Source organism: Oxyura jamaicensis, chromosome 4 (genome assembly GCF_011077185.1).
Source record: "Oxyura jamaicensis isolate SHBP4307 breed ruddy duck chromosome 4, BPBGC_Ojam_1.0, whole genome shotgun sequence".
NCBI classification, from domain to species: domain Eukaryota; kingdom Metazoa; phylum Chordata; class Aves; order Anseriformes; family Anatidae; genus Oxyura; species Oxyura jamaicensis.
Genome location: NC_048896.1, coordinates 46,943,298 through 46,958,735, shown reverse-complemented (window position 1 = coordinate 46,958,735; position 15,438 = coordinate 46,943,298). Strand labels below are relative to the sequence as shown.

The 15,438-nt window shown below is 39.6% G+C and overlaps 1 protein-coding gene across 6 annotated transcripts in view; it reads left to right on the top strand.

Moving 5' to 3' along the window:
* The window catches only part of BANK1 (B cell scaffold protein with ankyrin repeats 1), a 138,928-nt gene that overhangs the window by 21,040 nt on the left and 102,450 nt on the right, over positions 1-15,438 (top strand). For 4 of the 6 annotated variants that reach the window (XM_035325067.1, XM_035325066.1, XM_035325065.1 and 1 more), the window contains exon 3: positions 6,154-6,219. The exons of the other annotated variants lie outside the window; for them this stretch is intronic. In XM_035325067.1, coding sequence (XP_035180958.1) covers positions 6,154-6,219 — 66 coding nt within the window. The remainder of the gene's footprint in view (positions 1-6,153; positions 6,220-15,438) is intronic. 6 annotated transcript variants of the gene reach the window in all.

Here is a 15,438-nt window from a genome sequence, read left to right as displayed (position 1 = left end):
ATCTTTACTTAGGTCTGTGTGTTCACAGAAATATTTATTGCATCTGCCCTCAGGATTTTACTTACTTTTACTTTTTACTTTGCTTACTGCAATGTCAGATGCCCAACAGGTGTTCAAATCACCATTCCTTTGGCAGTTGCCCAGTATCAGAAGCTTCAGATGCCAGTACAAAGAAGAAGTAGTGAGTAGTTGTCCAAGAGCTCTGCCGCAGTGTGTACGTCTCTAGCAGGGTTGCCCTGACAGACTGGGATCAGACAAGATCCGTTGCCTGAACTAGATCCAGGACTGGGAGCAGTGTTGCTGCCTGGTGCTTTGGGGTGTAAGCCCTCCTTCGTGCACACAGCTGAGAACTGCTCTGGCCCTGTTTTTTCTATCCTGGTGTGCCTCGGCCATCAGGCAGGCCAGCTCAGGTCACTGCTTGCTAGGAGAGCTAGGCACTGCTCTCTGGTGCACCGTGCAAGAGTTGTGAGTGTGAGATGCTGTCACCTGGGCTCCGAGGAATAAGGGTGTGCCTTGCTTATAATTTACCTTTGCTTAAAGATAATGGTGACTGCAATGTCCATATTTATGACATTCTTTTGTAGAACTGTATTAGCTCTTAGACTTCGATATCTCTGGCAGAGATTTTGAGAGGTTACACATTTGGGAAAGACATTTTTCCTTTGGGTTTAAAATGGCTTGCTAGGGGGTTATTAAGCATACTTGAATTGCTTCTCCTTTGAAGCTTTTTTTTTTTTTTTTTTAATGTTTTCTTCAGGATTGTGCAATCAGAAGATGACCCATATGGAGAGAGAAGGAAAGTCCTATCTCTTTTAATTGTTTTCAGTCCTTATCTCTTGTCCCTTATATTTCTGCTTTTAGAGATAGCAATGAAAACACGGTGTATGTTCTCCACGGTTTTCCCTTCCTTTTCCTTCTCAAACATCCATTAGTGTTAATTTGTTCGTCCATACACTTGTCGTCTTGTCTCCTCAGTATTAATAAAGAGCCATCGCTCTACCAAAATCTAAAAAATTTAGCGGTGTGCTCTGATGACAAGGATTGCATGGCACCACACCGTTGTTGACCACCACAGCTCAATTCTGTTCATCCCTAAGGACACTGGGCTGTTGAGGTGTTAGGTCTGACTGATTCTACGTTTCAGGGGTGGCTGGTAGTAGTTATAACCGCTGAATATGGATGCCAAATCAGGTTGTCACAGTTCTGAAGAGAATTAATAATGGTGTAGGTTAAGTGCTAGCCACCACCATCCTACTGCAGCTTTCTCCATGCTCTATCAACTTCCTAGGCAAGGTAAGTTCTCAGCTGTCCTTCCTGTCTTAGATGTCATCTCTTTGCACTGTTTGAACAGTGTGATATAGAAAGAGTACAAAATAAAGGTAATTTTGTATTCCCCTACCAATTATTTTGAAACATTCACCTACCAGACAGTGCCAATTTCATCCTGTTGGTGCAGGTAGTGTTAATCTTTTCCTGCCTCTCTACTAGTACGTGTACCAGAAATTGCAGGCAAACAACAACTAAAATGCTTGGTAAAACTAACTAAAATTCCAGGGGGTGGGTTGTTTTTTTTTTTTTTTTTTTTTTTTTTTTTTTTGTATCCAGTAGGGAGCTTGTTCCCCCTGCAGTGTAACTCAAAGGCAAAATCTGAAGGGTTTGTCATCCCTGTTGGAATGGAGCAAATGGAGAACATCTTGGGAGAGCTAATGGAGAACTGAGATATATGGAAACTGACCTTTCTGACATGCTTCCTGGCTGGTGAAAGATTTTATTCTATTCACCTTAGGCAGGAAGAAGAATGCTAATATTTTTGCTGCTGTCAAAAGATCCCTTTAACAGACTTGTTCACAAAATACTTCACAGCGATGCTATCTGACTCTCGTAGGTTCAGATTTAGTTGTTTTTGAATTTTCTGTGACTGTTGTCATTAAAAGATAAATCTCTGAGATCAGAACATTCAGAAATGTTGTTATTCTATGTTCTGTTATTCTAAGATGGCTCAGTGTGATCTAGTATTCGCACTTCTCTTTTCAACAGCTCTCTGTAATATTGCTGAAAGCAGGGTCAGCAGACACTTTCTTTGCATTTATCCTTTCCTTTCCCTTTTTCTATCATTTCCCCTTGGTCTGCTGAACAGTGTACCCCTTTTATATTAAATTGTTGTACTTTCAATGTATTAATCCAATACCCTGGTGTTTTTTTTAGCCTAGATATAGTTGTGGGTTGTTGTTTTGTTTTTTTTGTGTAGATCTGAAATACATGTATTTCAAGTTCAGGCTATTCATATGCTTGAGCAAATGATTTATAAATGGATAGTTGCAGCTAGAAGTAGTTAATTAGATCTCTAGATGTCCCAAATTCCTCCTGCAGTTATTTGTGCAGTTATTGATGATGCAGAAAGGAAGACAGGTCTTGTCTAATACAGATACCTTTCTGTGTCACCATTTCTAAAGTATGCTGACAATTTTATGAGATTTTTTTTTTTTTTTTGGTGGGACCTCTTCGTATAGCTCAGGAGTGTAAGGATCTACTATTCTGCTTGCATTTTTTAAATTTGATTTGATTGTTTACAGCTCAAAGAAAACTTAATGGCTCCTGTTATATCTAGCCTTCCCCCTAGCAAGTGGTTGGCTCTTTTCTGCCACATGAAGAGAATCTGCCACTATAAAAATGAGTAGTTGAGAACTGCTCAACAAACCTACATGTAGACATTCGTATCTGCTATTGTCTCAAAAAGTGGGAAGAGGTCATTAATTAGCACAACCCAAAAAAGCTGAGTTCAGAGTCTCTGACGGCCTGGGAAGGATTCTCAGGAGGAATACTTTCACCTGAGGCAGCAGCATGCCATTAATTTCTGGCTGTTAACAAATAAGTATTCAGTGCACCACCACACAGTTTTAATCACCAAGAAGAGTAACGTTAAGAAAATTGATTTTGCAACTAGAAGTAAAGTATAACTCTGGAGTAATGAGATACTAGCATTTCGTATTTGTCTCTAATTAGTTCATGCCTGACAAACAGGCTGGGAGCTTTAAAAAAGGTCTTAACATAGACAAATTTCTAGGCCACTTCAAATATGGGGGTAGTTTTCATTGTGTGGGTCATAGAAGAGAAACGAGCTTTTATGGCATCTGTCTCCTGTTTCATTTTATTGGAATTGTACCATGAGTTTGGGTATAATGTTTGAATACTGGAGTAATACTTCATATTTTGAGTCCAGTGCTTGGTGTTTCTCCCGTAAAATCCTATTCACATTAGTACTCGAATGTACTCGAATAGAAGTAACTAATGACAATGTGAATTTTCTTAGGCTGCCAGCAGAACTTGTGCTGATGGAGTAAACCCCTCATTTAAGTGGGAAGTTCTCCCCTTTGAAACAAATAGTATTTCACCTAGATTTCGACACTGACTTGGAGTCTACAAAAAAGCTAAACTAAGCATTAGCACGAAGCAGAGTTCAAGAGGAACCAAAATCCCTGATCTTTGGGTTTGTTTGTTTGTGAATAGTGAGTACAGTGTGATTTTGTACATGCAGGAGCTAAAGCCAGGGTTGTAAAGCTTCTTGCGTGGACACCCAAGATTGAGTAAATGGAGGTAAGAGGTGGTTCTGGCTTTGCATACTGCCAGAGGAGGCTGCAGGTGATGAGACCACACAGTTGTCCCTCTTTCCGCCTTCTCCAACATCTTCTTGAGGTGTGTTTCTCCACCGCCTTGCAGAATGACTGCTGGAGTGGCAGTGCAGTGATAGGGGCTTGGGAGCAGGACTGCTACAAAAAAAAAAAAAAAAAAAAAAAAAAAAAAAAAAAAAAAAAAAAAAACAGGTTTAATGTCACTAGCTCGTTTCATAAGGCACCTGGTCCTGGCTATCTCAAACCAGAAGAGGAACCTAAGTAACAGCCTGCTGTTGGCAGCCATGGATCTGCTCTGGAGGCTGCTACTTAAACTTCTTGATTTCTGTTTTCCTTCGTGTCTTACTCCTGCAAAATCCAAAGCAGGCTTTATTCATCATATCAGATTTCTCAGCAGCTCATTTTTTGATCTGTCTGGCTAATCGAGGTGACCCGTATGCTTGGATACTGAAGTGTGCATCGTGTACGTGATATTTTTCCTCTGTATTTTAATGCTAATTGGATGAAAACTGCTTACACCTGGGAAAGTGAATGTACAGATACCTTAAATAACATTAAAAGAAATTCACAGTAGGACAAATTCATGAAGCTTGTTTTTATTAATAAAGTCATATTAATAGAAAATAAGCATTGCTGCCACAGCATGTACTACTTTAAATTAATGTACTGTGATTTTACTGTTTATTTAGGTTATGCATTTTTTATTTTAAAAAGGAATTAATGGCTTTATCATCATTAGTCTGCTCTTTCAAGGTTGTTAGTGGACACCATCCACATTTTTGTTGTTTATTGCACGAGAATCTGTAGTCTTATATCCTTAAAATAACATATTATTGACTCCCCTCTAGTTTTTATACTATGGTTACCAGTCACTATTGTGGAAAAGTTATTATTGGAAGGCATCTAGGGAAGTCCTCTCGAAGTGCATTCTTTGTGTATTTTCTGGCATGCAGAGATTATTATAACAGAAGTGCTCTTTGTAGTTTCACCACAATGCATTTCTGTTATGTCGGTGTCAATTTCTTGAAAATAAGACAAAATAAGGGTTATGTTTTCCTCATTAAAAAATATATATAAAAAAATCACTGACAAAGTAGTATAGCACCTATATAAGTTTATGCTGAATAAAATTAATATTAGGATAGAAAAAAAAAAAAAAAAAAAACTTCTTGATATAAAATCAGGTTTCTGTCTTGGTAGGATTTCCCTGTAGTGACTCAAATGGCTTTGAGGACAGAGCTTGGGCCAAAAAATGTTGTTACAGTTACAATCTTAAGTATTCACAAGTCAGAATGCTGCAGATACAAAGTAGCCTATTAGATTTTAATTAGGCCCCTTGTTCATATGCACTGATTGCCTTTAATTACATAAGTGCATTCTTTTTTTCCCCCTCTCAAGAAGCTGGCCTCATTAGCACGCAGGATAAGTAGTACTCAGTTAATTAGCAGTTATTTGATACTTTGTTTTGTGTTTGAGTTTGTGGTTGCATTACTTATGCCATTTGAATGGCATTTGTACGCCATTTAAGTCCTGTTGAGGAAACAGAATTATCAATTTGCTAATGTGCTGTTCTGTAGAGCTCATTTCTGTATGATGAGTGCTATCCCAACAGTGGGTTTGGTCACCAGTTTACGTACCAGTATTTAGTAAGATTAAGGTGAAACATTTCTTCTGGTTCTGCTCAGACATCTGCAGGTCGTCTGTAAAGCCTTTCAAAGAAAAGAGGAATACAAAACTAATGAGAACTTCTCAAAAGCCTGTTTTAATAGGCTTGCTACCTTTTTTGACTTGAAACTCCAGGACTGGAACCGGAAATTATTTAAATTCTCTGGAGCAGGAGTCAGCAGATATCACTAGCCTTTTCCTCTCACTGGAGTCCCCTCCACAGTCACTGGACTCCTGTTATTAAAAGAATAACTGAATCAGAGTAAAGTAAACAGCACCATCTTTTAGTACAAAACCACCAGTCAGTGCCAGAGTAGGTCTGTCTTGTGCACTGCTCCCAGGACAGATAGGTTTAAAAGAAATAGAAGTATACCACAACGGAGAGAGACTGCTTTTGAGTGTTAGGTTTCATGCAATGTAAATAAAGTGAAAAGATCAGTCATGGGGTGGTTTGTGGAAAACACGTAAATACAATTTCATCCAGATCTATCTCCAGGCTTGTTCTTTCCACTCACTTCTGGATTTTTTTCTCCCTACTTGAAAAACTGTATCTTTAAGATAGCTTTATTATCCATTTAGAATAACACCCAAAATTTTATCTTACAAAAAAAAAAAATAATTCAAATAAATGTATTGACATTTCTTTTTTTTCTGAGGCTCTAAGTTGCTTGTCCATTTGTTAATTGTTTTCTTTTGCCAATGTTTTGATTGTTTTCTAATGCTAAGGTCTTCCTTAGGGCAAAATAAAGATTCAGTGAAACAATAAATTTGACAACAGTGTTGATTACTATCCTAAGTTGATGACAATTTAAAGATGTTTTGAAAGAGATACCCATTAAAGATTTATTCTCTTTCTTAGGTAAGCCACAGAATGAAAGTCCTGGAGCCTCTTTTTCTTACATATATGAAGCCGTTCTTGCAGATGGTGAGTTTGAATTCCCCTTGCATTTTCTGAAGAGTAGTGGCTCCATTCAAGTAAATGAAATTTGTTTCCTTGCATCTTGTCAGACATGAAAGGCAATAAACTGATCTTACCATAGCATACAGCTGTGTAGGGGAACATGCCTTGTTCTCAGACATCCACCCACACATCTATACCATGTGTTTTAGTGAGGAATGTAAAAAGAGGAAGAGATTCAACAGGGCCATTTCCCTTTTCCTTGAATCTCAGAGTAGAGAAAAAAGGAAGACCCTGAAAAGATTTTTTTTTTCTGTTCCCAAAATATGGAGTTTTGCTTGTGGAGAAAAGAGAGCTGATCTGAAATTTTGGATAGAGCAGTCCTACTCACGTTATACTTGCAGCATCAGTCACTGTCAGCCAACGGCTGGGAGAAGCCCTGCATCCAGACTTCAGCTCCTGTTGGCATCTGCCATTCTGGTTTATTTACATTTGTAAAAGCACATATAAAGTCTTACTGGGGAAAACAGAATGGTAAAATCTCCACTTAATCTTAGTAAAGAGCCGCATAATGTATTTCCTGTCCCCACATCTTACTTAAACAGCTTTATTTCTGGGTTGACGCTTTTGTGAAGTAATCGGCTCTACACCACCAGCATGCTGCCTGAAAAAGGCTTGTGAGGCCGAGAGTTATCGCAGAATTCCCGGTACAGGAGATCAGTGCTGCTGGACTCTGAGGTTCCTGTCCCAGTAGGTCTGTCTCCCTGGCAAGGTGTCAGGGCTGAAGGATGCTGCCAGCTCACTGGTTCTTCTTTACTGCCGTGAATTATATTTATATACGTCAGTGACCTATGGAGTTTAGCATTTTAGCTTCTTACGGTAATTTCAAAACATTCACGTTAACTTACGTGCTTTTAAATGCTTACCATGCTGTAGTTCACAATGCGGAACAGTCTTGGGGCACGTGTACTGGATACTTCTGAGATAAAACTAAAATGACAAGTGCACTCAATAAGCTCATTGGGCACACTTCAGACACTAACAGGTATGCATTTTACAGGTCCAGACTAGAGCTCGCTGGAAATAAGCCTCTTTGAAATGTGTGCAGTATGGAAGTGAGTCTTTAGCACCAAGCATTTCTTCCTCCTAAACCTCCTATTAGTCCCACCTCCCTTCCAACAAGGATTGTCTTGGCATTGCAGGTGTAGTGGTGTGATCTCAAGCAGCAAAGTGCTGTAAAGTGACACTGTCTATCCCTACAGCCCTATTGTCAAGGTGTCTAAGGATGTCTCTTTTGGTCCTGTGCTGAATGGACCATGGTGCACTGAAGTAGTTTGCTGGTATAAAGATGGCTTGTTGTCGTTACTGGCTCATCAGCAAGTTGCTCAATAAGCTGGCATCACTGTTCATTTGATTCACGTTTGTGATGCCCAAAAAGGGACAGTAAAAGAAGGAATGGTTAGGGAAAACAGAATTCTAAGAAAAGACAAGACTGAGGAGATGTTCCTCTAAGCTCTAAGTCCTCTTTTAAACCCTGACCCTTTTTTTCATGTGAATCCTTCTCTACTTTTATATGGAGCAGCTTTGAGTCCAAGTTTCCCATCAGCTGAGTGGTTGATGTTGTAATAAAATGAATTGAAGATTTTCCAGCTAAGGAAGGCTTGCATCAAAAGCAAAAAAATTTGCTTGAAATCTTTGCTGGAACAGTCTGGACTGCAGTTTTCAGTCAGCTTTTGGCAGCTACCTTGATAGCACTGATTGTATTGAAGCACTTAGGAAGGAGAGATCTGAAAACTTGTCATCTTCCATGGCAAACTTGCCTTCCTTCTCACCGCTTGGGAGATTCGTGTACCATGCCGTTAAAATCAGCATTACATTATTCTTCCCTTCTCACTGCACCCTCCTTCCTGCTCATGGCTGAGAAGTTCTGCAGGATCCCAAGTGGATGCCATGTAATCTCAGCTGTAGTATCTACTGGTTAATGATGTCTGGGTATTGCTAAGAGGACCAGATTGATTCTCTGCTGATGTGACGAGTGAAAGAGCTGACTAGAAAAAAGGGATTCCCAGTAATAGTATCATGTATATGTGGTTAAGACTGACTCCTGAATGACTACAAGGAGATGCCAGGTCAAGATTTCTTCTTGGTGGTGCAATGGGGAGCAGTTATGTGATGCTGCTGCAAAACTTCAAAGGGAAAAGTACCCCCAGAAGAGAAGTGATTGCAGTTTCCACGATTCAGCATGTCAGTCTTCTCAAAGCCAAGGAACTAAGGTGGCAGCTGCAAATGAAGCAGTGTTAGTGCCCTGCAGAAAGTATGTGAACCTTCAGGTGGCTGGGCAGAATTTGACTTTGGATGAGTTGTGAAAAACGCTTCTCTCTGGTAAGAAGTGAATGTATGCAGTTCCAAATTGTATGTATGGCACAAAACAAAAGCAGCAGTTTGTGGTGGTTTCACTCTGCTGGGCAGCTAAACCCCCCAACAACCATTCTCTTTCTATTCCTTCCACAAAGGAAGAGGGGTGAAAATACAGTGAGAAAGGGCCCAAGGGCTGAGAATAGGACAGGAGGATTGCTCAACCCATGGGCTGCAGGGGGACAGCCTGCTCCACCAGGGGCCTCTCCACAGGCCGCAGGGGAACTGCTGCTGCCTGCCTGGAGCACATCCTGCTGTACTCACCTTGGGGGTTGCAGGGCTGTTTTTCCTCTACATTTTCCTCGCTCCTGTCTCCCAGCTGCTGTTGTGCAATTTCTTCCTTTCTCCAATCTGCTGTCATAGAGGCCCAACCAACGTCACTCGCTGGCTCAGGTCCGGCCAGCAGCAGGGTCCCTTTTGGAGCCAGGTGGAGCTGGTTTGGATGGAACATGGGGCAGCTGCTGGGCTCTGCACACAGAAGCCACCCCTGCAGTCCTCCACAACTAAAACCTTGCTGCCTAAATTCAATACACAGGATCACGAGATAAATTATAAATCAAGAAATAATTTTTCCTGCAACACTTCATGTAGGGTGGGACTGGCATGCTCAAAGCTGAAATGTGTTTTTAGTGTACAGGCATTGCACAAAAGTAGGGACGGGCTGAGGGAAGCTGGAATTTAGACTTGAACTGGAATGAAAGTTGAACAGATCAGAAGTGTGACACCAAAAAAAGAAATCTTAAGCAACAAGGGTGGAAAGAGCAGTGAGTGGATGACAAGACACACACAAAAAAAAAGAAAACGAACAATATATCCAATAAAGCAAAGATAGATGGGGAATGAGCAAGCACTAACAATCAATAAGAAGTGATTGACTAAAGTGAATTGTGCAAGGCCTTGAGGAAAAAGGTCAGAGAGTACATTGGGAGATGGAAAAACAATATGATCACTGCGATCCTTTGGGGAAATATGAGCTACAAGCAGATGTGAAAACAATTGATTTGGTGGTACCTGCCAGTGATGGAAAAGATCCAGTTGTGGAATGCTAATCAGCATGTTACAAATTTATGAGGACTCATTCCTGTAGGTAATAGCTGAACAAGTCAGTTCCTTAGCCACTCACAAATGTTATGTATTTACTTTATTTCTGGTTTCTGTATAAGAAAAGTAGTCTTGTATTTATTACTAGAAAGCTGCATTTTGAGAGATTCCCTTGTGGTTCCTCGGGAAATTTTCTGCTCTCCAAAGACTCATTATTTATAATTTGTACTGAGGTTGGAGAAGTGAAGCAATCTTACTAGGATCAGGGTATGCAGTCTTGTAACCATATAGCTAAAAAATTTGAATGCCTTATTGTTGAGTTGCATTCATTAATTTATCTGCAAAGTACGACTAGCCTAAAATTTAAATACCCATTAGCTGATATTCACCTTCAGAAAGGCTGTTCCCTTCTGTGAAACAGCTTTGTCTTTCTTAACGTTTGCCTTTAAGTTTATATCCTGTACTATTTAACTGAATTAATTAGGGGTGGGCAGTCCGAGCACAGAAATATGATGTGAATATGTAATAGCTGTCTACCCACTAAGTTCATTAGCAGACATCCTTTGGTACTGCCCAGAGTTTTTTTCAAACTACCGTATGTGCATACTGTTAGCTATATCCTTAACCATACTGAACCGAAGAAAGGCCGGCACTTGGTAACAAAATAGATGGCATCCCTTCCAGAGGTAAAGGAGCTATCAGAGCACTTCTGCTCTGCTGTTAGTTCTTATGATGCTATCTGAAATCCTGTTTTAGTAGAATCTGTGTATTCTGGCACCTGGGTGTTGGATTCAAGGATGGTACCTTAAAAGGTAAAAGGCCTCAGTTTTACTTTCATATTCATAAACCTAACAAAAGGAAAATAATCAAGAGTTAGAAACCAAGCACACGTGTCTACAATACTGCTCTTTAGGGTGTTCCTGAGAAATCAGTGTGCTGTTTAGTCTACCTTAAGGGTCAATAGATTTTAGCTATTTCAAACCAGAGGTGGGAATAAATTGCAAAGCAGCCTGTCCCCTGGTGAGTTGGTCTAGCTGACAACTCACTTTTTTTTTCTTCTTCTTCTTCTTCTTTATTACCAAATGTGTCTGGTAGGAATCTTTCTGCTGACTGAAACTGTGGCAGCACGGCATTGGGAGACACATGGTCTCTTAGTCAGGCATATTCCCTATAACTTAGAGCTGTACAGGTCAAGAAAAGCATCATAAATTTCATTCAGGGATTGGTAAGAGCCCTGTAGAGGTATTGGAGCTCTGCTGTCAAACTCAGAGCAAGTTATGCTATTTGATAAATGAGTTGCTGCAGTCCAGGCTAGCTTTTGTTACCTGATTGATTTAAGGGATGCTGTGATGTGGAGCACATTGTCTTGTGTCAGTGTTATACACATCTTGTACTTTGAGTAGGTTGGAGGCTGAGGATGCCAGCTACCAGTGTCTCTCCCCACTACCTCTCCTAATGCAGTTGTTAAAGGACTATTCAGTTACGTCAGACTTAATGGCCTTTCTACCTTGTCATTGAATTTTGATGACTGTAAAGGATATTCTTCGTCAAAATAATAGCTTCTGACATGGTCAAAAGGGGAAAGTTTGGCTGCTCACTAGTAGTTCCTCGAGGATGGTGTTTGCAAAATCTTTAAGATTCAGCCTGAAATCTGAGCTTTTGGCCTGCCTGCCAGGTGTGCTTCCCTGAAGTATGAGTTAATTTGAAAATGCTCTCCTCTAGCTGTGTTCTTTTATATCTGTGTCATTCAGAACGTAACCACGTGCCACTTCTGTGTCCAAACACAGCATGCAGTTTGGACCAGGCCAAAAGTATAGGAGGCTTAGATTGTAATTTAGAAATAATAGGGCCACTAGGCAGCTGAAGGTAACCCCTTAAGAATAATAGCAAAGTTGCAGGTCCATCTTATGAGACAAACAGGTTTTGGAGGTCTACTCCCAACCCTGGAGGCCTCTGCTATCAGTCCTCTTGTCTCCAGTGCCAATTTGAGGCAGCAGCTGGAGAGTAACACATCTCTGTCGTTGTTGTAACTGTCTCAGATTTAGGGCTGTATCATCCTTTACTGAAGAAAAAAAAAAAATGTGTGTGCTGATACCACAGAGAAATGGAGCAAAAAGCCCATGTTCTTACTGTGGTAGAACTCGAGTAACCCTGAAGTAGCTAGATGGGTTCTTTAATAACATTAAAGAACTATTAATTAATTTAGTAACATTAGGCTTTAGTATCTGAGAACTGCTGGTGCTCACAGAGGGCCAGGCTTCAGTTTGCCTGTCCCAGGAGAAGACTCAGGAAGGAAGTACCTGCAATGTAGAAACTGGAAATAACAGGCTTGGGCTCCATCAGCAGTTCTGCTCCACACCTGAATGACCTCAGACAAGTAGTTATTATTTTGAAACTAATCGGCGTGCCTAATAGCTTAGGAACTTTGGGAAGTCTTTCTGTGTGTCTAAAGCTAAGCAGAGTGGTCATATTCTTAGTGCTACTGCTACAACTGATATCATGGATTTGATTGCAGTAAAAAGAAACACAAAATGTGATATACAGGGAGAAGGAGACTTACTCCCCAAAAACCTCTAATCTAAATGTATATGTTGGAACCAAAACACGGATTAATGAGTTCATCTAATCTTTTTTTTTTTCCAGGCCACAGACAAGCTGGGAGCTAGTTAGTTGTTGTAGCTTTGGACTGCCTCTGAATATACAGTTAAAGTCATATGAAAGTATGTGTAGGAACAAACACCTGCAATTTCATGCAAATTATTTCTTAAGTAAGAAGTATTGAGAAATTCACAGTAAATTGCTTTTTGCTGTTCTAGGTTTTTTTGAAGGCAAGATTTTTTTGTTTGTACCCCTCTTCCAATTTGGATACACATACAATGACTTTTACGTTGTTTAGATGCTTCTATGCTGGCTCCATTAGGCTACAACTATATCAGAGTGGTAGATTATGTACACAACCATACCTGATTAATACAAAAAAGGTGGGTACGCACCTTTACAGTCAAACCAGTCTTTGCCTGCATGTACATAGTGAAGCAGAAAACAAGAGATGTGGGGGGATTCCTATGCTGTGGGTGAGAAACAGGCGTGAATGAAAATTGCAGCACCATCCATTGCTAACATGAACATCAAGTCTGAATTCTCAGAAAAGCAAATGCTGTTCCTCATAGCTTTTAAGGAAGCTGTCAGTTTGATACTTATTTGCAAGAAAAAATGTTCGCTATAAATAAAGTAACAACCATTTTGGAGACATGGGCAAAATAGGCCAACTCACAGAAAGCTACTGTTTTTGACAGAAGAACTCAACCATGGAAGCAGAAATTGGGACTGAGAATGATTTTGAGAAAAACAAAGATAACTGCCAAAGTATTTTACAAAAGATAGATGATACAGCATAGAGAGAAATGTTATTTAGCACTTGTCCAGTAACGACTGCATTTACCTTGGTCTGGAATTTATACGTGGCAGAAAACAAATGGAAGAAATTAAGTCAGATGTTTGTATGTTTGAGCATGTTTAATCATTTTCTGTGATTTTAGAAACCTTTCAGTTCCCAAGGCCTCTCTCACCATCAGTAAAAGAAGACTTTTCAACAAAGTAGAAAATGAGATTTGCTTTGAAATTATATCTTAGCAAAGATTTATGGTAAAGATGAATAAATCCCAAGTTCATGCTGAGTAAGATGAATTCACTGAATGGCAAACCCAACATTGTGGATGTTTGCGGTGCCATGTTTCTTACAGCCTTTTTCAGGTCTTCTCTAGAGCAATCTTTGTGGTTAGAAGCTGGCTTTGATTGCCACTCTGCTGCAACTCTCTGCTGAGGTCATAGAGCATTTAGAAACAGCCACACTTTAAGAGGATTAACTTTCATGATCATCTATGCTAAACATATGGTGAGGTGCAGGAAGAATGTGATGTGCCTAAGTCTTTTTCCTGATTTTTCTACACTTAGGAGGTTGCCTTTTTGTGTGTGTGTTTGGCTCTACTTTCAGTCCTCATCTCTGATGATGCTCATGTGTGTTTGACTTCAAGCTAGTGAACTGAAAGGAAGCCAGTTTTACATGAGCCTCTCTCTTTACCTCACAGAACAAAGTGGGACGACCACTGCCCATACTTCACATCATGCTAGGGAGCCATCCCACTGTGATCATGCCTCAACAATTTGCTGAATCTGACCAAAATGCTCTTCCGTCATCTTCTTCGCTTTAATCTTTTGACACTGCAACACCCCATCTTTTCTTTTGCGTGGCAGGTTGGCCGTTTGTGCTTAATCACCTTTCCATTCCTTGTCATGTCTGAGCTGATATGCCCCTTATTTTCCCTCCTCTTACTTGTTTTCCCTCCTCTTATTTGTTGTGTGATTTAGGGATACGTGAGGACTTTTTTCAAGGCAGTTTATTTTCTTCAGCTGGCATTGCTTTAGCAAGACCTAAAGAAGGACTGAAAATCATACAGCTAGCAGGATTTTTGCTTTTGTAAAGCCAACTAAATTTTGGCTGTGAAACTCAATCCATGAGTAACCTTAGAAAACATATAAATCTTTTATAAGTTTGTTTTCTGCTATTTTTATTACCCCAAATCTGTCGCATACATTGTTGACTCAAAACATGTAGCAAGTAATCAAAGACAGACAATTTATAACCCACATGTAGACTGCAATAGGAAAAGCTAAAGAGGATATTTACAATTCTTTTTTTGGAGGAGGTCGGATGTGATGTGGAAGTTGTTCAGAAGCCTCGGCTAGGCATTAGTTGTTGAATGTACAAGAGACTAGAAGGGCTTCATGAAAATTGCAGTTCATGCAAAGGAAAGCAATTTCAAAGTCATTTAGTGAATTCAGATAAAAACGTGGAATTGAAAGCAATAATGCTATCCAAAACTTTTTTGTGTAAAATATACCAAATTGATGTTTTGAAGTTATGCGACTTAAGAGAAAAGATTGATGTAAAACTGAAAACATCAGCACCCTGCCCAATTAATTGAATAACTGTTGCAGTAATACGAGGTAAAATATTTGATTATTTAACTCCGATCTTCAAATTAAGATCAGTCTTTTCTGTGTGGAGATCAGTGATACTCGTCAAAAGCAAGCCAACAAAAACAGCCCGAAGGAGATGGAGCATTGCCCTCTATAAAAGATGCTAATTCCCAGCAGGAGTACCCCGAATAGTCAGTGAAGACTTTTGTAGGTTTTGCTTTCTTTTTAGCTTCTAGCTCATAGTGCTGTCTAAGCATCATTAGTTATTGTTAATAACTTCTTATATTTCGACCCTGCAAGAAAGGATCTGTTTTTAGTCGTCCATTATTTTAATCATTACTGCTACATTTTAAGAACCTCACAGATAGGTCACTAATGTAAAACGTTAAAAGAACACATTCACCCAGCTACACCTACCCTTTAATATATCCACTCTTTTAGATATTTCAGGATTATAATGACGTTCCTTTTATGTTTCTTTTAAGATAATCTTAGCCTCCAGTTCTAAATTCTTGTTAAATGATTTTTTTTCTTAAAGCCTTAACAATTGATGAGGCTCCCTAGCCATCACTTTCTGGTTAAATGCAAGACCATGAAGAGGATTAACATTGAAGGTGTCCAAAATTCAAATGTGCAAAAGACCTGTATAGCAAATAACACCTTCTACCCACAGTAAACACAAAAGATGTCTATACATATGCTCCATCTGTTTTAACAGAACATTATTACTGTGATACTAAACCCTTATGAACCATATTGCTTTAGCTACTGCCACCAGCCCATGGTTTGCTTAATTCATGGTGTATTGCT